Source organism: Amblyraja radiata, chromosome 17, assembly GCF_010909765.2.
Source record: "Amblyraja radiata isolate CabotCenter1 chromosome 17, sAmbRad1.1.pri, whole genome shotgun sequence".
NCBI lineage: Eukaryota > Metazoa > Chordata > Chondrichthyes > Rajiformes > Rajidae > Amblyraja > Amblyraja radiata.
The window spans coordinates 40,029,772-40,053,169 of NC_045972.1; the positions used below are offsets into that span (position 1 = coordinate 40,029,772).

Here is a 23,398-nt window from a genome sequence, read left to right on the forward strand (position 1 = left end):
ATCACCCAAAAAGACTGATGGACCAAGATTCTTTTTGGTTGGCAGGAGTTTTTAAAAATTGTAAAACTGTAAATTGCAAAATTGTAAATGTTGGATAAGGAAATTATAGTTTTGTTCTAAAAAGCATTAACCGGAATGATTTGCAAAGATAAATTACCAAATCAATTATGTCTTAACAGGAAGCAAAGAGATTTTCCAATATTGACAAGTCATGGATGAAGATAATGATTCGTGCCCATGAGGTCCCTAACGTGGTTCAGTGTTGCATGGGAGATGAAGCCATGGTCCGGCTGCTACCACATCTTCTGGAGCAACTTGAAATATGTCAGAAATCATTAACTGGGTAAATGCTGCAACTGTGTAAAGCAGAGTTAATTTTGAGATGATGTAGTGATGAGATTTTATGATAGTGATTAAAGTGACTGAGCCATTTTAGTGAATGCACAGATGCGAAAGTGAGGGTTTATTTAATCCCCTATTGTTTATTATTTAATCATCTAATTCACTAGCCTCTACTCTTTTACTGTCTCTTTCAGAACAAATTCCGTCAAGATTAATTGAGTCTTAAAACATGACAGTGATTCCGATCTGGGAATGTACAGAGTTTCAGACAGGTTTTATCTGATTAGAATTTATAGTGGTTAATACAGATTATTTATACTTTCTCAGAGATGTGGGGAAAGCACTGTTTACTGAAACTGAGATTTATTTTTGCTCTGCCTTTTGTTCCTACTTTCTCTGGCTGCTCATAACCATCAGTTACCTGGAAAAGAAGCGGCTGATATTTCCAAGATTCTTCTTTGTATCAGATCCCACTCTGCTGGAGATCCTCGGCCAAGCATCTGATTCCCATACAATACAATCTCATTTGCTTAATGTATTTGACAATATTAAATCAGTCCTGTTTCACGAGACGGTGAGTTTGAATTATTCATTGCCTTACTTATGCTGATAAAGTGGATTCCTTTCAGAAAAAATTGAGTTTATTCACGTCAAACACTAAAATTACAGGGCACGAAGAACATGTGTAGACATTAGATCAATGTCATGATTTAATGGTAACACTGAAGCCAATATATTTGTAAAGAGTAGGAGTAAATGGGTCCTTTTCACAATGGCAGGCAGTGACTAGTGGGGTACCGCAAGGCTCAGTTCTGGGACCCCAGCTATTTACGATATATATTAATGATTTGGACGAGGGAATTGAATGCAACATCTCCAAGTTTGCGGATGACACGAAGCTGGGGGGCAGTGTTAGCTGTGAGGAGGATGCTAGGAGGCTGCAAGGTGACTTGGATAGGCTGGGTGAGTGGGCAAATGCATGGCAGATGCAGTATAATGTGGATAAATGTGAGGTTATCCACTTTGGTGGCAAAAACAGGAAAGTAGATTATTATCTGAATGGTGGCCGATTAGGAAAGGGGGAGATGCAACGAGACCTGGGTGTCATGGTACACCAGTCATTAAAAGTAGGCATGCAGGTGCAGCAGGCAGTGAAGAAGGCGAATGGTATGTTAGCATTCATAGCAAAAGGATTTGAGTATAGGAGCAGGGAGGTTCTACTGCAGTTGTACAGGGTCTTGGTGAGACCACACCTGGAGTATTGCGTACAGTTTTGGTCTCCTAATCTGAGGAAAGACATTCTTGCCATAGAGGGAGTACAGAGAAGGTTCACCAGACTGATTCCTGGGATGTCAGGACTTTCATATGAAGAAAGACTGGATAGACTCGGTTTGTACTCGCTAGAATTTAGAAGATTGAGGGGGGATCTTATAGAAACTTACAAAATTCTTAAGGGGTTGGACAGGCTAGATGCAGGAAGATTGTTCCCGATGTTGGGGAAGTCCAGAACAAGGGGTCACAGTTTAAGGATAAGGGGGAAATCTTTTAGGGACCGAGATGAGGAAAGCTTTTTTCACACAGAGAGTGGTGAATCTCTGGAATTCTCTGCCGCAGAAGGTAGTTGAGGCCAGTTCATTGGCTATATTTAAGAGGAAGTTAGATGTGGCCCTTGTGGCTAAAGGGATCAGGGGGTATGGAGAGAAGGCAGGCACAGGACACTGAGTTGGATGATCAGCCATGATCATATTGAATGGCGGTGCAGGCTCGAAGGGCCGAATGGCCTACTCCTGCACCTATTTTCTATGTTTCTATGTTTCTAAAGTTGGTTCCTATTTTGGAAATTTCTATCATTCTTGCACATCAACTTAACCAGTAAGTTTAAATATTATAATTCAGTTCACCATTTCATATTCCAGGTTGTATTCCATGGAATTTAGAGCTGTTGAAGGATTATGTGATCAAAGTTTATGAAATATTATGAGATTATAGGGAAATCTTCTTCTTCTTATCGAGTCCACACACAAGATTAGAAGTTGTTCAGCCAGATCTGAACACACTTCTCGGCATCTGCACAATGGTGTCTGTCTTGCGCTTCTTGTGCTTCTTGTGCGTGGTGGTGGAAAGATTGGTTGAAACAGGGCCGCGACGTGAACGCTCTTTCCTTGACCCCTTGATAGGGAAATGAATAGGGTCGATGGATAAAGCTATATCTGTGGCATGTGGGAGACCAAGATCAAAAATAACAGTGAATCCTTTCAGAAATTATTTTAGGAAATAGGTTTACATTTAAAGACATGCAAAAGTTTGGAACTCTTCATCAGCAGTTGATTCTAGACCAATAATCAATTCTTTAAGGATTACACCACTAAAAAATATGGGGATATCTGCAAAGTTTGTTCAAAATGGTTGAGCAGATTGAGAAAGTATTTGAAAAGTAGACAGGTTTCTGGGCTTTATAAATGGTGGCAAGAAAATTTATAATGAAGCTTTGTGCAATTCTAGTTTGTCCTGTTCTTGGCTTCACATTTTAGAAAATATGTAACGACTTTGATGAGACAAAAGAGGAAATTTCCTGGAATGGTTCTTGGGTGTGAGAGATTGGTGAAGCTGGAGTTGTTCTCCCTGGCATAGAGGAGTTTGTGAGGAGTAAAAGTAGAAAATGGTAGAAAAATACTCATCAGTTCATTGAGCATCTGTGGAGAAACAAGCACAGTCAACATTGCAAATCAATGACCTGTCATCAGAACTGAGAGAAGTTTGAAATTAAACATTTAAAGTCACAGAGAAGGAATTTGGGTGGAGAGAACAAATTTAATGCCTGGGATGGGATGGAAACCAAGAGACAGAATGATATTAATGGTGGTCATGTAGCGGAGAGAGATTATTGATCACAGCTGAACTGCAAGGAGAAGTTGCAGATAGCAAGACTTTATGAAGATGAAATGGAGAAGTGAGAAAAAAGGTGCTGCCATTGCTGGAATATGGAGAGAAGGCAGGGGCGAGGGAACTGGATCTATTGAAGATACACAGGAAGTTACATAACATCTCAGGAGAAAGAAAAACTTAGTTAATGTTACAGATTGATGAGAATCAGCTAGTTCTGTCACAAACTGGAATGGCTGCGTATTGTTGCATTCAGCGTTGAGTTACGTGCTCTGTAATGTGCTTAGATGGAGGATGACATTACAGGTCATGTTGAGATTTGAAGGGTCAGAGACCACATTGATGATGGAGTGGATGTGGAATGGAAAATTAAAATGAAGGAAAATGACGGAATGAAAATGAGTGGATGTGGAATGGGGAATGTAAATGAAGGAAAATTGGAAGCTAAAGGTCTTCCTGACAGACTGAATAGATGTGTTAAAGCGATCACTCAATCTGCAATCAGTTTCTCTATGGTGGGGAAAACTATATTGTATGATTGCCTTATTGCCTGCATTTTAATTCTCCATCCACTCCATCACTGAATGCAGTTCACTAAACTGGCAGAAGTGTCAGGGGATCTGATGGAGATTTTTTAATTTTGTAAAAGTTCAGACAGAGGGAAACTATTCCTGTTGACAGAGATGACATGAATTATGGGACATAGAATGAAGGTGATAAAAGGAATAGTAAAATAAAATGAAACCTTTTAACGCATGGTTAGGGTCAGCAATGCTTTGCCAGGGGCAGATCACTTGTAGCATTGAAAAGGATGCTAGTTGTATCTGCAAAGAAAGAATGTGCTGGAATATGGAGAGAAGGCCGGGGCGTAGGAACTGGGTCATTGTAGTGGCAATATGAATTTATTGTACAAAACAACCTCCTATCCTGAAGTTTTCAGTTTCTGATAACCCAAAGTGCAGAAAGTTATTGGGCAAAGTTGGGCTCACAATAGACAATAGGTGCAGGAGTAAGCCATTCGGCTCTTCATGGATCTACCATAACCAGTAGCTCATTAAATAGTGACATTGAGTTTTGAAGGGTCAATTGGTGGACTCCTGTTCCTTTCCTTTAATATTCTTTTCCTCCTACTTTGATAATTTGCTATTTTACCAATTCAAAATTTTGTTTTGCATTTCTTCCACCAAATTGAACTTTCTCATTATTATGAAGTGATCTTATGTCTTGCACAATATGTTAGTTTTGAATGCAAAGCTCTTTGCACAAAATATCTTTTGGGTCACTGTCCAAAACTATGCCGTACAGATCCATGACCACATATTGGCTGCAATCTCCAGAGAAGGGGACACCATTGAATTTGATAACCCAGTTGTCACAGAAGGGAATGTGGAAGTTTGGCTGAATTCACTGCTTATGGAGTCTCAAAGTTCTCTGCACAGCATTATTCGGACCGCTGCTGAAGTAATACAAGTGGAACGCTTTAATCTTATTGATTTCCTGAATGGTTTCTGTGCTCAGGTAGGTTGGAAGATCAGATTATGAGAATATGAATTTGTTCTTAATTTCAATACAAGTTTGAAGTTTTGAAAGTTGATTGTGATCTGCTTTCATAACTTAACAAAATCTTTCTAATTTTCTTTTCAATGGAATAATTGTCAAAGTTTCTTTGATTCTATAATAAATAAAACAAATAAATTGTCAGCTTCCTTGAATACGATTTACACATATTTAGTGTGCAAGCTGTTGGCTTTCTAGGGGAGCTAAGTTTATTATGCTCAGGTGCCAACTGATGTTTGAAGCACTAAGTTGGTGAATTAATTAATTGGAAGTTTAACTTGGAAAGCATGGAATAGGAATCAGAATTAATTGTGGGAACACTGCTTTGGAGTCAAAGTTGTGTTATTCCATGTAGTAATGAAAAAGATCTAGAGTTACAATGTGATCATTAATAAAGATGATATTTGTCACAGGTCGGCCTTCTTGGCATCCAGATGATTTGGACCAGAGATGCACAAGATGCTTTAAGGCTTGCAAAAGGTGATTGCAAAATCATGCAGACAACAAACCAATATTTTCTGGAAATGCTCAATAAACTGATTGGCACAACAACCAAAGATTTAGATGTTAATAAGCGTGTGAAATATGAAACTTTAATTACTATTCACGTCCATCAAAGAGATATCTTCGATGAGCTGGTAAATATATTTTCTGACTTTTGACAGCGGTGGATGTAATATTTTTCCTTTGATGCTTTTTAAAATTAATTACATATTTGTATCATGTCTTCAATGCAGAATACATTTTATTTCCAGAAAAACATTTCTAAGATTAAATAAAATCCATATAAAAGGTTGAGAGATCATTCCATCTATCTGTCAATCAACTTGGGAAAGATTTGCTGTAAATTTTGATCATCTTCACACTGGCATCACTATAAAATATTTATTCAAAAGGTTTCATTCCAAAAAAGTTAATCTTCCTTCTTCCTCTTCTCTTTTTGTTAACCATACTTAGTTCATTTTTATAGATACATTTCCAAGATACATACACATACAACTCCCAATTGCATTTAGTGAATTATATTGTGTAGTGTGCCAGAGCCAGAGGAAATGAGAATTAAAGTTGGTAGATTTAGTATTTTGGGTTTCATTATCCTGCTGAATGATTTCTCCTTGAGTATCAGTGTAACTTCATTTGTCAATGCAAGTGAAGATTATTCCTTCACATTCCTGACTTGTGCCTTGCAGATGGGAGGGAATGGCAATGAGTCATTCATTCCTGATCTGCTTTTGTATTCATTTGTCTGGTTTGGCTGGGTTTCTTTTGAATAGTATTTACTAATATGTTGATATTGTGAGCAGTGAATTTTCTTGGCTTGTTATTAACACAAAGTACGCATTTCACATGTGTGACGTAGATCACAATCCAAAAAGAGCATTACAGCAAACAATAAAAGTTCAGGAGAAAGTTATTTGGCACTTTTGAGACTCCTCTACCATTTAATAAGTGTGCTTGATTTTTGGCCTCTCCAGGTTTCTTAAGCTTTGAATCTCCATTGGTCCGATAAATATTTATCTCAGCCTTGAATATATTTAATGACAGCCTCTATAGCTATTTGGGATCGAGAAAGATATCCCACCTCATCTCTGCACAAGGTTAAGTTTTGTAACTTTGACCGCACCAAAACGTGGTGACACTTGCGTACTGCCGAGGTGATGTCTGCACCATGATTTTACCTTGTTGTCTGCAAGACTACGCATTTCACAGTACTCAGGTACATGTGGCAATAAAGTATCATTAAAGTATCATTGAATCATTGAAATTTGTCAACCTCCTTTTCTGTGACTATGCTTCCTGGTTCCAGGCTTTCCCAGCAGAGGAAACATGCTGTCAGTATCTACCCTGTTAAAATCCCTCAGAAATTAACATGGTATTAACTCTAGAGAGTATAAATCCAATCTCTTTGGACTTCATTCATGAGGCACTCCCCTTAATTTGTTGGTCAACCTTGTGAGCTTTTGTCCCATCACTTCCAAGGCAACCACAATAAAAGAGACCCAAAGTTTACAGCACTCAAAGGGGATGAAACATAGTCAGTTGCAGCTCAGTTGAGGAATTTATTTGCTGAGAATCACATCATTAATAAAATTAAATCAAATTATAAAATAAAATTAAATTATGTTTTAACACAAATGGATGTGTTCCTTGTTGGGACCAAAAGAGCAAAGTGAGATCTGATTATTTTTAAAAAATATTAATTTCTTGCAGTGCCGGATGCAGATTAAATCTCCGACTGACTTTGAATGGTTGAAACAGTGCAGGTTCTACTTCAATGAAGATGCTGATAAAATGAAGATAGTGATTACTGATGTGGATTTTACTTACCAAAATGAGTTTTTGGGATGCACTGAGAGACTAGTTATCACTCCCCTCACTGACAGGTATGTACCTTGCCACCCTGCACAAATGCCTGAAGACTGATTGATCGTGGGAGTATAAGTCCACACATTGTATATTGATCCGGTAGGCGGCACGACTCTCGTCAGCTGCGGCCTCTGCAGTCCGTCTGCGTTTTTATTATTTTATGTCTATGTTTTTATGTAGTTTTTGTTATTTTTGTTGGGGTATGTGTGTGGGGGGGTTGGGGGTAACTTTTAAATCTCTCCCTGCACGGGAGACCCGACCTTTTCTTTGTCGGGTCTCCGTTGTCGTTGGGGCTGCAATGAGGAGCGGCCTCCAACAGGAAGACCGGGGGCTCTGGTGCCGACTACTCACCTCACCGTCGCGGAGCTGGCCGAGTCCAGAGCGGGTGGAGCTGTGGTGGACGCTGCTGCGACCCGACCCCCGGAGATTCGGTGGCTGCAACTGCGGGTTTGGCGGACGGTAACACCGGGAGCCCGCAGGTCCCTGGAGGGAGACCGCTTTTCGGGGCTTCCGCAGCGGCGACTTCTCCCGCCCGAGTTGCGGGGTTGAAGAGCACCTGGAGCGGGGCCTTACAGCACCGCCCCGCGCGGCTTGGAATGGCGGCGGGTCTCTGCGAGCGCACGCCGGGGGCTCTAACACCAAGACCCGGTGCGCGGCCTTGCATCACCCGGCGTGGTTTTAATGGCCACGGGACAATCGCCATCGCCCGCCGGGGGCTTTGACTTTGACATCGGGGGGGAGAGTGCAGTGGAGAGAGAAGTTTTTTTGGCCTTCCATCACAGCAATGTGATGGATGTTTATGTAAATTATGTTGTGTCTTGGGTCTATTTGTTTGTAATGTATGGCTGCAGAAACGGCATTTCGTTTGGACCTCAAGGGGTCCAAATGACAATAAATTGAATTGTATTGTATTGTATTGTATATCAGTGGAATGTGTGGACTCAGTGCTTTGTTGCTGTATTTGATGCTCTGAGGGTCATTCTAGCACATCCTAACCCACCAAGTACAGCATTTGGGACTCAAGCATGGTGTAGAGATAAATCTTTGGTTAATTTCTGAACTATTTCTTCTTCTTAGCAAGATTCTGGCATCTGCAATTCCGTGTTTATCCAACTCTCTCTTCTTATTGGAAAGCATCTGTTCAGCCCAGTTGACATAGGTACAATCACCCACTTCTCCTGCAGGATTTCTATGGTCTACCTGCAATAGGCTGCTAAAGATCTGACACCATTATGCACAATGCACCAAATCCAAGGCGTAGCTATGGACACGCGCATGAGCCCCAGCTATGCCTGCCTCTTTGTAGGGTAAGTTGAACAATCCTTGTTCGAGGCGTACCGTGGCCCTATCCCAGAACTACCTCCGCTACATTGACGACTGCATTGGTGCTACCTCCTGCACCCATGCAGAACTCACTGACTTCATCCATTTCACCATTAACTTCCATCCGGCACTCAAATACACCTGGACCATCTCCAACATCTCCCTACCATTACTAGACGTCACTATCTCCACCGCAGGTAACAAACTACTGACCGACATTTAATACAAACCCACTGACTCCCATGGCTATCTGGACTCCACTTCTTCCCACCCTGCTTCCTGTAAGGACTCTATCCCATACTCCCAATTCCTCCGTCTACGCCGCATCTGCACCCAGGAATAGGTGTTCCAAACCAGGGCATCGGAGATATCCTCATTCTTTAGGGAACTGGGATTCCTCTCTTCGACTATAGATGAGACTCTCACCAGGGTCTCTTCTATATCCCGTAGCTCCACTCTCATTCTCCATCCCCTCCCCCCACTTGTAACAAGGGCAGAGTCCCCCTTGTTCTCACCTTCCATCCCACCAGCCGTCACGTACAACAAATAATCCTCCGACATTTTCGCCACCACCAAGGGGATCCCATCACTGGCCACATCTTCTCATCTCCTCCCCTTTCGGCTTTCCGCAGAGACCGCTCCCTCCGTAATTCCCTGGTCAATACGTCCCTTCCCACCCGAACCACCCCCTTCCCTGGTACTTTCCCTTGCAACCGCAGGAAATGCCACACTTGTCGCTTTACCTCCCCCCTTGACTCCATCCAAGGACCTAAGCAGTCTTTCCAGGTGAGGCAGAGGTTCACCTGCACCTCCTTCAAACTCATCTATTGCATCCGCTGCTCTAGGTGTCAGCTGCTCTACGTCGGTGAGACCAAGCCGCACCTCATATTTCGCTTGGGCAGTTTACACCCCAAGCGGTATGAACAATGACTTCTCCAATTTCAGGTGGTACTTGCTTTCTCCCTCCTTCCCCTCCCAGCTCTCCCACAGCCTACTGTTTCCGCCTCTTCCTTTCTTCTTCCCCCCCCCACCACCCCCACATTAGTCTGAAGAATTGTCTCAACCCGAAACATCACCTATTCCTTCGCTCCATAGATGCTGGCTCACCCGCTGAGTTTCTCCAGCATTTTTGTCTACCTTTGACAACGTTATGCAAATTTAAGTTTGAAGATGAAATATTTGTGTTAATTCACTATAGCATCCATTCTTCACTAATTTCATTGTACTTTGGATACACAAATATTTAATTATTTTTTAATTCATTTTTGAAATGTATGCGTCCTTAATAGTATTTACTGCAAATAGGGCGGCACAGTAACACAGCAGTGGAGTAGCTGCCTTACAGTGCCAGAGACCCGGGTTCAATCCTAACTCCAGGGAGGGAGTGTAAAAAGTATGAGTATGTGAATGTGTGAAGTTCTTTTAAATGGAGAGACACAGTAATCTCGTTGTATGTGACACATGCAATGACAATAAAGCATTCTGATTCTGATTCTGATTCTGTCTGCACATTTGCACGTTCTCCCTGTGAACACCTGGGTTTCTTCCCGGTGCTCCAGTTTCCTCCCACATTCAAAAGACGTGCAAGTTTATAGGTTAATTAGCTTCTGTAAATTGTCCCTAGCATGTGGGATAGAACCAATGATTGCTCGTCGATGCGGACTCAGTGGGCCGAAGGGCCTGTTTCCGTGCTGTATCTCAAAAACGAAAAATAAAAACATGATTACCCAAGAGAAAGTAGTAGATGAGTTGCCTTTTCAAACCATGTGTTCTAATTAAATTAAATTTCTTTATTTATATAGCACATTTTTAGTCAACTTGCATTGACCCCAAAGTGCTTCACATAATTACATCCACACACACAGGCAAAGGTGGGTGAAGTGTCTTGCCCAAGGACACACATAGGCAAAGGTGGGTGAAGTGTCTTGCCCAAGGACACAACGACAGTATGCACTCCAAACGGGATTCGAACCAGCTACCTTCCGGTTGCCAGCCGAACACTTAGCCCATTGTGCCATCTGTCGTCTAATGGTAGTTACAATGGCGGTCATCCATGATTTAGATACATTGACAATCAAGGAAGAGTGATACCTTCCCAGATTATGAATGTGCCTGCTATTTATTACATTGCATTAGGATATAGCATGAAGTTCCTATCACGCAGATATGTTTAGCACATGGCTGGTAGTTGTACAAGGTAGCAATTATAAGAAGCACTGTGGTAGAAATTGTATTTAATCTCTGTTGACTTAGGAGGGCCACTGACTGAATCAATTTGTTCATAAAATCATTTATGCTTCAAAACATGTCTCGGAAACTTTGAGGTACCAAATGTAATAGAAAATCTGAAGTGTATAATTTGAGCATTCTGTCTCAGAATTTCATAACGGTTCAACTACATTTTGGTTATGGTGCAAGGCTCTGTGACCCTAGTAAAGTATGTGATTTAAATCATAGCACAATTGAAATTTTCCAAGGTTTTTGTACACTTTAGCTCTTTCCTGCCACTGTAGGTGAATAGCGAGGTATAATAACTTGCCCCCCTTCCCCCCAATTAAAGTTAACAACCATGGCAAATGTCTTGAATTAATACATTTTAGCACTGGTTCCATCAAGACCATTGCAGTAAATTGGTGGTAGTTTAATTTATCACCCGTTCACAGATGCTGCCTGACCTGCTGAGTAAATCCTGCATTTTCTACTTTTGTTTCTCACCTCCTGCATTTTCTGTTCTTAGTTTACATTTCCAATAATTAAATTAATCTTCATTAAAATGTTTTCCCTTGAGGGCAATGAGTTTTTAACTCACTTGCACTGTGAATATTTTTCCTAGGTGCTACATCACTTTAGCGCAGGCTATTGGAATGAATATGGGTGGTGCTCCTACAGGACCAGCTGGCACAGGAAAGACTGAAACAGTCAAAGATATGGGCAAGTGTCTTGGCAAGTACGTGGTGGTGTTCAACTGTTCGGACCAGATGGATTTCCGAGGCCTTGGCCGAATCTTCAAAGGTAGTCAATAGAAGAAAATGTCCGATTAATACAGTTAACTGTTGCACAATGAGACTGAGATAATGAAAGCTATTTTTACTTGTTGTGTTAGGACTGTCCCTATCAGGGTCTTGGGGATGCTTTGACGAGTTTAATCGGATTGACTTGCCTGTACTTTCTGTGGCTGCTCAGCAAATAGCCATTATCCTGACCTGCAAGAAGGAACACAGAAGAAGTTTTGTCTTCACAGACAATGACACGTTAGACATTAATCCAGAGTTTGGCATCTTCCTTACAATGGTATGTATCTATCGTTTTTGTGAAGTTGTCAGGTTTATGTTTTAGGTTAAAAGAAACGTTGATCGGGTGGAAATGACCCAGATTTGTTTATCATGATGCCATTTCAATTTCTATATGAAGATATACCAATTTAGAGATAGATCATATGATCGTCCTCCGAGCTAAATATCCATCAATGTATGATTAGAATTTTCTTCAAGCTCAATGATGGATAGTGGACATTTCAGGAATGTAGAGAGAATTAATAGTGGGTTTATTATGAAGAAAAAGTTGAATGTAAAGCTTCTTTAAACATATCCTAACACACTGATTCAGGTACAAGGCAAGCCGAGTACTCAGGTTCATATCAATGTTTTTGGGAAACTATAGACAATAGACAATAGGTGCAGGAGTAGGCATTTCGGCCCCTCGAGCCAGCACCGCCATTCAATGTGACTATGGTTTTGTGTGTGTACACAATTGATTTCCACAATTGATTTCCACTCCACATTAAGGGTAGGACTTCCTTACCAATGGGGGGATGTCTAAACTCTACACAGTCTGGATGTGAATATTACATTGTGATAGGATAAAACCATTAGACAGTATTGAAATGGATTACCACACGGTGGAAGATGGAGTCTTGCTCCAGATTCCAGCATTTGTGTCTTCTATATATTGTTTGTGCTGGGTCCCTGGGGAGTGTAAATCCAGCATCAGATTGGCTTTATTGCATCTTCTTAATGTGGTGACTGGTTCTTGTAATTATACTATGAGGTAAATTAACTTGAACTTGGAGCTTCAAGGAAATACGTGTATTGTGACAATGAATCTTCTAAACAAAACTGAACAGTTATGCAAAGCTATGCAAATGACATCTTAAATCAATAATAATCAATAATAACTCATCGACCTCAAAGAAACATGAATGGGTTTGTGGATTCAAGCCATAGACCTTTGTACAGACATAACACTACTTTTTTAATGGGAAGAGAACTACAATCCTATACAAGGTACACAAAATTGCTGGAGGAACTCAGCGGGTGCAGCAGCATCTATGGAGCGAAGGAAATAGGCGACGTTTCGGGCCGAAATCCTATACAGATAGGTTTACAGTATGTATTCACTTTAAGAACTTATGGTTTACATATACTTGTAAGTTAATTTATGTCAGTCATGAACAATCTAGGCCAACTTAGATTCACAAAGTTTTATTCATATGCACATTTAAGGCATACTGCAGGTTTCTTGATCCCCTGAGACCTTCTCATAGAGTCATACAGCTCGGAACCAGGCCCACCAGCCCAACTCTTACATGCTGACCAAGATGCTCCATCAAGCTAGTCCCATAGTCTGAAGAAAGAACTCAACCCGAAACGTCACCCATTCCTTCTCTCCAGAGATGCTGCCTGTCCTGCTGAGTTACTCCAGCTTTTGTCTCCCATATGTCTCCCATATTACTGTGCCTGCCCCATATCCCTCTAACCCTTTCCTATCCATATACCTGTCCGAATATATTTTACTGTAAATGCTTAGTATATTGTTTATTGTCATGTGTACTGAGGTGAAAAGCATTTGTTGCATGCAAACCAATTAGTGGAAAGACAATACATGATTACAACCAAGCCATCTACAGTTTATAGATATTCGATAAAGGGAATAACATTTAGTGCAAGATAAAGTTCAGTAAAGTCTGATCAATGATAGACTGGGGGTCTTCAATGAGGTAAATAGTAACTCAGGACTGCTCTCTAGTTGTTGTTGTTATTACTGTACATGCCTTAACTACTTCAACCAGCATCTGGTTGCACCTTTCTCTGTCAGTCGACACTCAAATCTGAACTGAAGTACAGGTCATACAATGTTATTAAGTTAAATGGGTGACAAGAGCACTTGAAATTAATGGTGACCCAATCAACATTGAAGAAATAGCTACTCATAACAATATACATGAGCAACACAACATTTTTCATGCGCCACACTCTGCATCTTTCAATTTTTTGTTCTTAATTTGTGATGGGGATTGTATTCTTCACATGCTTTCAAACACACCTATTGGTCCAGGCATGTCGATAAGTGCATGGGTGCATTTGAGTCCATTGTTCTCTTTTAAATGAGATGGATGTTTTTCAAGTATAGGAACTCAAACAGCAAAAGTACTTGCCACCAGATTCCCTTGTACTCTTGAGAAGACAGCTTATATGATAAGGGTTAATTCCTGATCATCCATTCTACCTTGTGGTGTCCATTTGGATGTTTATTTTGCATCAGCACTTTTTCTGTAACAGTTTTCCCTGTTGTTCTCCCTGATGTGCTGTTGTGTAGGTTATGTTTTGCCTGTTAATCACTCAAAACAAGGGTTTTCATTGTATCTTGATGCAGGTGACAATAGTAAAGCAACAGCAAAGCACACTTGTGTTTTAAAGTTGTCTGATTTTGACCATTGAATGCAATATACTTAAATATTAATCTGGAAATATCATTTCCGATTTAGTTCATATGAACGATTTTCTTTCACTTAATAGAATCCAGGTTATGCTGGGAGACAGGAACTTCCTGAAAACCTCAAGATTAATTTCCGGTCAGTGGCAATGATGGTGCCTGATCGCCAGATTATCATCCGTGTCAAGCTGGCAAGCTGTGGATTCATAGACAATGTCACCCTTGCTTGCAAGTTCTTTACGCTGTACAAATTGTGTGAGGAGCAGCTTTCCAAACAGGTTGGTGGGCCAGTCTGAGCTCTTGGAATAGGTGGCATGTTTCTCCGTAGTGAGTAAAGCGGTGTAGGAGCATCTTGTGGCCCTTGTTTGGGCAAAGAAATTAAAGTGAGATTTAACAAGAAATATTAACACAAGCAGCCCATCCCAATCATAATAAGGCAAAAGAATTTCAATAGAAGGGTGTAAGTAGGGAGGGGAAACAAATGAATCAAATAAATAAACTAAACTGGCAAAAGGGAAACCTTAAAATTTAGCAAGATGAGTGAAAGAAATTAATGCCAATTGTTTTATCGATGCAGCATGGAAACAGGCCCAGCAAGTCCACGCCAACCATCAATCACCCATTCACACTAGGAGTACGTAATCTCACATTCTCATCCACTCCCTGCACACAAAGTGCAATTTACCAAGGCCAATTAACCCACAAACCCACACGTCTTTGGGATGTTGGGGGAAACCAGAGCACCTGGGGGAGACCCACGAGGGAGAACATGCAAACTCACAGACTAAAACCTCCACTGCCTTGTGGCCATATCCAGTCATGGAAAAGGCTCCTGGAGTAAACCTCAAGAAAATCCGGAGTCGGAGCCCCTAAGGCAGTTCGTCGTTGTCTACAACCTCGCTCTGGCAGCTCCTGTGACGGCGCTGGTGCCAAACTGTAACGGCCCTGCTGTTCTTTTGGATCGATCAGCGATGTGGAGAGGGGGGACGTGCTGCATGGGCAAACTCACAGGGAGAACATGCAAACCCCACAGAGACAGCACCCAAGGTTGGGATCGAACCTGGGTCTCAAGTGCTACGAGGCAGCAGCTCTATTTGGTGCGCCATGATTGAAAACGGTGAAGAATGAAGAAATGACAGAAACACTGAGTCTCATGCCTTGACTTTCACAAGAAACTGCAGTGGTGAGAACAAATGAGCACAACAGGAAGGGTTGGAGCAATTAGACGATAGCCAATGACGAAGATGTGGTACTGATGTTACAGTATGTACCTGAGCTTATCAAAGGAAGACTGAAAGGAAATAACAATACCTCTGATATCACCACCAGGTGGCGCTGAGATGGCAGTCTTTGTGTTATTTTGACTTTTTTTGTTATTTTTAGTGTGTATATTTTTATGTGGGGGGTGGGGGGGGAGAGAATAGGGGGAAACCATTTTCAGTCACTTACCTTGACGGAGATGTGATCTTTCTCCATCCCCCCCCCTTTGTGGCCTAACAACTGCATTGGTGCGGCCTTTCCTGGAGACCGACCCGTTACTTCAAGCCGCAAGCACGGCGCGGACTTACCTTCGCGGAGCGAGCGATCCTTTGCCAAGGATCGCTGTGGAAGTGCTCCGACCACGGGGCCTTTGCACTTTAACACCGTGAAGCCATGGTCTCCGGTGAGAAAAGGCTGACTCGGGAGCTCCATGCCGTGGAGTGTTCCAATCCGTCCCATTGCCGGAGTTTCCATCATCCCGATGAGAAGGCTTGAACAGTGGAATGTCGGCAACGGCCCCGTTCAGGGGCCCCAACCACCACGGGTGAACAAAGGAGGAAGATGACTGAACTTTATTGCCTTCCATCACAGTGAGGAATGATGATTCCACTGTGATGGATGTTTATGTTAAATTTATTGTGCATTGGGTTCTTTTTACTTGTATGGCTGTATGGTAACTCAAATATCACTGCATCTTAATTGGTGCATGTGACAATAAATGTGAACGTGAACTTGAACCTTCAGATATTTTTAGAAATGTATGGCACAATAGCACAGCAATTAGTGTTGTTGATGGACAGGTCCTTTGATTAGGGTTCAGTCTTGACCCTGGGTTCAGTCTGTGTGGAATTTGTATATTCTTCTTACAACTGCGTGGATTTCCCCCAGGGCACTCCAGTTTCCTTGCACATCCAGAGATGGGATGTAATGTTAAAATTGTACAAGGCATTGGTGAGACCAAATCTGGAGTATGGTGTACAATTTTGGTCGCCCAATTATAGGAAGGATGTCAACAAAATAGAGAGAGTACAGAGGAGATTTACTAGAATGTTGCCTGGGTTTCAACAACTAAGTTACAGAGATAGGTTGAATAAGTTAGGTCTTTATTCTCTGGAGCGCAGAAGGTTAAGGGGGGACTTGATAGAGGTCTTTAAAATGATGAGAGGGATAGACAGAGTTGACGTGATCAAGCTTTTCCCTTTGAGAATAGGGAAGATTCAAACAAGAGGACATGACTTCAGAATTAAGGGACAGAAGTTTAGGGGTAACATGAGGGGGAACTTCTTTACTCAGAGAGTGGTAGCGGTGTGGAATGAGCTTCCAGTGGAAGTGGTGGCGGCAGGTTCGTTGGTATCATTTAAAAATAAATTGGATAGGCATATGGATGAGAAGGGAATGGAGGGTTATGGTATGAGTGCAGGCAGGTGGGACTAAGGGAAAAAAGTTGTTCGGCACGGACTTGTAGGGCCGAGATGGCCTGTTTCCGTGCTGTAATTGTTATATGGTTATATGGTTATATGTGCTGGTAAGTTAAATAGCTACTATAAAAGTGTACATGGATAGCAGGGTAATCTGGGAGGATTGGAAGAGCATCTGAGAGGGAAAGAGTTACAGGGAAGTAAATAGTAGAATGGGATTGTTGAGAATGTTCCGAGAATTATCGTAGACTTTGTGGACTGGATAGCCACCTATGTTGTAAGGTAAATTGAGAGCACGAGGATTGTGCTACAGAACTGGAAAGTTGCCAACTTTTCAGGAATGGTCAAAGAGACAAATCTATAACTGTCGACCAGTGAGCAGTTGGCAAGATTCCAGACGGGATAATAACATGAACGCAGATACAAAAGATGATGGTGCCCTCTGAGAGGGAATGATCACGTCTTATTAATCTCATATGAACTATCAGGAGAAGACATATTTATGGGGAAATTAACGATTTTGAACCAGAGTTTTTGCAGTTTTCTCCAGCTTTTGCAGTTTTGCTTTTGATCAAAGTAGAATTCAGCAAAATTTAGAGCCATATTTAAAAAATCTCCAAAACTCAGATCAAGAAACTGATTGTTTATTAAAATTCACGACAAGCTTTCTGGACCTCATGGTTGTCACTGTCTGGTTTCAGGTGCATTATGATTTTGGACTCCGCAATATTTTGTCTGTTTTACGGACACTCGGAGCTGCAAAGCGAGCCAGGCCTGAAGATACTGAATCTACGATCGTTATGGGAGTCCTTCGAGACATGAACCTCTCCAAACTGGTTATTCACTTTGCTAGTCATTTGTTTTAATTGCAGTTTAAGGAAGTTGTTACCTTTATATTTTTATAAGATCGTTTTTCTGCTTCAAATACAAATGTACTATGATCTTGAATTGACAATGTGTGATCAATTGATATGCCTACTGTGGAGCAGGCCCTTGGGAGCAATGTTGGAGGAGATGGAATGGCCAATTCAATTGAGCAAAGTGATTACGGATATAAAGGAAGTATGGTGCGTCACAGTTAAAGAGGATTTCTTGATGATTCTTGCCAAAACCATGGCTTGTGTGCTGGGAGAAAATTGTCCTGAAGGGTTTAATTTGAGAGTGAAGTAGAAATGTGTATAAAAATTGAAAGTTTGTGCCGTATGTGAGGGCCTGAGCAAAAAAAATAGACTCGTTCATGCTGACCGTGTTACCAAGTAATTCCATTTTCTTGCATCAGCTCCACTCCATTCCTTTCCTCACCAAGTATCTGTACAAATATTGCTTAAACATTGTAACCACTACTTCCTCAAGCAGTTCATTCCAAATATTCACCGCCTTCTGCCCCTTACATCTCCTTTAGGTTTCTACCCACTCATCTTAAACCATGCTCTCTAGTTCTCGACATCCCAATACCTCGAAAATGACATCTATCTATACCCCCAATAATTTTGTAAACTTATATAAGAATAGACCCAGCCTATCTAATCTCTCCTTATAACTACAGCTCTTCATTCATCACAACCTGGTGAATCTCTTCCACATTCTCCCTATCAATACCATATTCTTCATTTAGTGTGATGTCCAGAGCTATGCTCATATTACTGGTCTAATCAATATTTTGTACAAAAGCAACATTGATGATCCAACTCTTATACTCAATGTCTCAGCCGACAAAGGCAAGCATACCAAATGTCTCTCTCATTACCTTATCCACCTGCATTGCCACTTGGATTTGCAGCCCAAGGTTTCTCCGTACATCTATGCTGCCAAAGTCCTTACTATATACATCCTAAGAGAATTTGATTTCCCGGATGCATTACCTCGTACCTGTCTGGATTAAATTCCATCTGTCCCTACTCCGTATGAAATCTGAAGAAAGGGAATCATTGTTTATATCAATGAATGTTGGGTAGTGGTAAGTTGCGGAGGTGGAGGCGACATGAAGGGAGTTTGTGGGGAAAACAAGTGAGCACCTTGGATAAATGGAGAGTATGCTATAATATTTTCGTGCAAAAATATTCTGGGAACAATTTAATATATATGACATTTCTGAACAGTTTTTTGTGCAAATATGTTCCTAGGTCTGGTGAAGCTAGATGCAGGAAAAATGTTCCCATTGTTGGGGGAGTCTAGAACCAGGGGCCATAGTTTAAGAATAAAGGGGAAGCCATTGAGCAACTGAGATGAGAACAAACGTTTTCACCCAGAGAGTTGTGAATTTGTGGAATTCTTTGCCACAATGAACTGGATGAATTTAAAAGAGAGTTAGATAGAGCTCTAGGGGCTAGCGGAATCAAGGGATATGGGAAGAAGGCAGGCACGGGTTATTGATTGTGGATGATCAGCCATGATCACAATGAATGGTGGTGCAGGCTCGAAGGGCCAAATGGCCTCCTTCTGCACCTATTTTCTATGTTTCGATGTTTCTAATAAGTTCAAATCTATATATTTCACTGTATATTTGTAACTATGCAGAAAAGGTTTCTTCCGTCTGGTGCAAGAAAACATTCATTAACAACTGAACTTTTGTTTCTGTATTTTTCTGCTTCTTCTTCTTCCTCGTGTCCAGCATCTTCTATATCACGTCGTTCCGGTCGGTCAATGATGGTTGACAGAATCGGCTACTTCAGTCAGTCACTGTGGTACAATTTCTGTCGCCAGCATTGCCCAGGATGCGCCACGTGGAGGCTTCTGCTGGCATCTAATTTTTCTGCTGAATGCCCCTAATGACAAATGGCCTTTAGTTTGTATTCCTATTTGATGCGTCATTACCTAATATGATACTATTCTTATTAATCACAGGACTTGTGCATATGTTATTAAAGCAACTCATTCTCACTTTCTGATACCTGTTTCCAGATTGATGAGGATGAACCACTGTTCCTTAGCCTGATAGAGGATTTGTTTCCTGGCATCCGGTTGGATAAGGCCAGATATCTAGAATTTGAAGCAGCTATTGACAAACAGGTATTGATAATTCACTTAAATTCAAATAGTTCATAAGGGCACGGGGGGATTTTAAACAATACAGAGAACTACTAGGACCAGAGGACATAGGTTCGAGGGCCAGTCGACATAGGTTTAAGGTGAAGGGGGAAAGATTTAATAGGAATCTGAGGGGTAACTTTTTCATACAAAGGGTGGTGGGTGAATGAAACAAGCTGCCAGAGGAGGTAGTTGAGGCAGGGACTATCCCAACATTTAAGAAACCGTTAGACAGGTACATGGATAGGATAGGTTTGGAGGGATATGGAGCAAACGTGGGCAGGTGGGACTAGTGTAGCGAGGACATGCTGGCTGGTGTGGACAAGTTGGGCCGAAGGGCCTGTTTCCACACTGTATCACTCTACGACTCTGTGACTCTACTACCAAATGGACAGACTGTAATTGTAACTTTGGAGAAGAGAACAAACTCGGAGAAATAAATTACTGAAGGGTTTTAAGTATTTAAGAAATGAAAATAAATACTATTGCGGCACAGGAATTATTCAAGTACCATCTACTTTCTTATCAGATTGACGATGGAGGTCTAGTGAAACATGTAGCTTGGAAACTGAAGGTTATTCAGTTATTTGAAACTCAGCGCGTACGACATGGTATGATGACGTTGGGTCCAAGTGGTGCTGGAAAGACGACTTGTATTCACACCCTCATGAAGGCAATGACAGGTAGGATTTAATATATTAACAACCAGCTAAAAATTGGTGTAGCAATTATGAGCAATGCAATGCACATTAATTTAGAAAAATAATCAGTGGAAACTGAAGTGTTAATGCAGGCTGGTGCAATGACTCAATTATAAATATGGTGGTGTTAGTGTCTACCTGCTGTGCAATTTGTGGTTTATACTTGCTCGAGCATGTATCATGATTTGCAACATACTTTCTTTCCTCAAAATGGTCTCTCGTCGAATAGCCTGTTTTTATGCCATATGGTTCCATGAATTCTATAAAAACAAGTTTTAACTTGTCACCTAATCTTGCACAGAACAATTTCAACCCTGATGCAATTAAATTGGGAAAATAATACACAGGCAAAAAAGCCTTGAGCAGTGTGCAGGAAAGCTTTAGGTCGGGAAAGTGTTAGGTTTAGGTTTATTATTGCCACGTGTACTGAGGTACAGCGAAAACCAGATATACCGTACATAAATACCATCGTACAATGGGTAGAACAAAGGGGAAGATGGAGTGCAGAATATAGTTTGTGAAAGTTCACATCACCTTTAAACAGAGTACTGCTGTACTCCATATTCCCATTAACCCCTGTTGTAGGAAGCTTTGTTAGACGGTTCCCAGGTTTATCTATATTTTCCGGTCGAACTTTGAGACTCTAAAACATAAAAGAACACATTTGGGAACACTATTTGATTCTTACAGATGTTTACTACAATACTAATCAAAAATAGGAATGTTCAGGAAAGCTGTTTAGCATCACACTGTAAAGGCACCATAAAGATTCATACAGCATATCAAAGAAAATGAGTTTAACAGCTTATACTAAATCGGAAAGATTACCAGAATAGAGTTATCAAAAGTAAAACCAATTGGATTAAAGGATAGTGCTGCATGGATGCAGAATGGGACAAAGTCACCATTTTTCACTCAAATCAACTCTGATTTTTTATGTTTGGCAAAAAGAAGAGATTTCCGGACACATCAACATGGTCTGAAATTGAATCCAATCCCCGATGGTAGAGATGTGTAGGAAGGAACTGCTGGTTTAAACTGAAGATAGACACGAAATGCTGGAGTAATTCAGCGGGTGGACAGGCAGCATCTCTGGAGAGAAGGAATGGGTGACGTTTCAGGTCGAGATACTTGTTCAGACCCAATGGTAGAGAGTTAGCTTCTATTAATGATGTCTGTCAGTCATACCAGCTTTATTTTACCTGTATGCTAGTTACCAGCACTGTCGGAAGAGTACTTGAGGATACTCTGTTCCGTTTGCTACCTAGAGTGTGGTCAACCTCACAGAGAGATGCGAATGAACCCCAAAGCGATTACTGCCGCTCAGATGTTTGGCCGTTTGGATGTAGCCACCAATGACTGGACTGACGGAATATTTTCAGTATTGTGGAGAAAAACTCTCAAGGCCAAGAAAGGTGAGTGAATGTCGTAGGAAACTGAATAAAGTGCTTCCCACCAGCGTGAAGCATGAAAGACTTAACCAGCTGACAAACTGTTTCTACTTTATCCAAGGAAAATTGTAATTATAGTCCCTGATCGTGATCACATATCATCCCATGGACCTCATATTTTTCATACAGCGTTGTCCTCATGCTCCTTATCAGTGGTATCAGTGCAGAGAATACAGAACACCTAGTGGACAGTGAAGGTACACAAAATTGCTGGGGAAACTCAGCGGGTGCAGCAGCATCTATGGAGCGAAGGAAATAGGCGACGTTTCGGGCCGAAACCCTTCTTCAGACTGATGGGGGGTGGGTTTCGGCCCGAAACGTCGCCTATTTCCTTCGCTCCATAGATGCTGCTGCACCCGCTGAGTTTCCCCAGCAATTTTGTGTACCTTCGATATTCCAGCATCTGCAGTTCGATTTTGAACACATCTAGTGGACAGTGCAGTCCTGTCTCCTCTCGTGAGATCACTTAAAGGAGTCACTGAAACTTTAGTCCAATCCCATTTACCTAGAACGTCTTGCAAAAGTGTAGCTGTGGTTTGAACCTTCCAGTTCCTGTATCTGCCCTTATCGTGTTCATATCGCCAGTGAAACCTGGTTACCCCATCACTCCAGAGAAGTCATGTGGCAGAGGGAGAACCATTGAAAACAAACAGCATCTGTTATGGAACTGAGCAAGATGGGCTGACTCTACTTTGCTCTCCATGTCGATTTTGGGGATATCGGGGTTGGTGGTTGGCTTTGTTCTGTGGAGAAAAATGGAGCAGACCACATCTAAACTCTAGAATTAAGAAGAATGAAAGACAATCTCATTGAAATACACTGAATTCTTATAGGGTTTGATAGGGTTGATATAGGAAAGCTGTTTCTCTGGCTATGCTGCCTAAATCAAGGAGTCTCGGTCTCAAAATAAGAAGTTAATCGTTCAGATATGATCTGAGAAGTTTCTTCACTCTGAGGCCTGTGGAGGCTCAATTACTCTAAGCAAAGATTGATAGATTTTGGATGCGGGATATAAGGTTAGTATCAGAAAATGACACTGAGGTTTAGACTTTACTTTAGACTTTAGGGTTACAGCACGGACACCGGCCATTCGGCCTACGGAGTCTGTGCCAACCAGCGATCACCCCTTACCTTTAGCACTATTTTATGCACTAAGGACAATTTACAATTTCATGGAGGCCAATTAACCTACAAACCTGAACGTCTTTGGAATATGGGAGGAAACCGGAGCACCCGGAGAAAACCCATGCGGTCACAGGGAGAACGTACAAACTCCGTACAAACAGCACTTGTAGTCAGGATTGAACCTGGGTTTCTGGCGCTGTAAGGCAGCAACTCTATTGCTGCACTACTGTGC

At 41.5% G+C, this 23,398-nt stretch overlaps 1 protein-coding gene across 1 annotated transcript in view; it reads left to right on the forward strand.

Moving 5' to 3' along the window:
* Window positions 1-23,398, forward strand: part of LOC116982917 (dynein heavy chain 5, axonemal-like) — a 110,983-nt gene that overhangs the window by 30,294 nt on the left and 57,291 nt on the right. Inside the window, exons 18-29 of the mRNA XM_033036471.1 lie at window positions 180-343; window positions 760-916; window positions 4,531-4,743; window positions 5,196-5,420; window positions 6,994-7,166; window positions 11,306-11,484; window positions 11,576-11,763; window positions 14,268-14,462; window positions 17,564-17,698; window positions 19,764-19,871; window positions 20,419-20,572; window positions 21,859-22,005. Of these exons, the coding sequence (XP_032892362.1) occupies window positions 180-343; window positions 760-916; window positions 4,531-4,743; window positions 5,196-5,420; window positions 6,994-7,166; window positions 11,306-11,484; window positions 11,576-11,763; window positions 14,268-14,462; window positions 17,564-17,698; window positions 19,764-19,871; window positions 20,419-20,572; window positions 21,859-22,005 (2,038 nt within the window). The remainder of the gene's footprint in view (window positions 1-179; window positions 344-759; window positions 917-4,530; window positions 4,744-5,195; window positions 5,421-6,993; window positions 7,167-11,305; window positions 11,485-11,575; window positions 11,764-14,267; window positions 14,463-17,563; window positions 17,699-19,763; window positions 19,872-20,418; window positions 20,573-21,858; window positions 22,006-23,398) is intronic.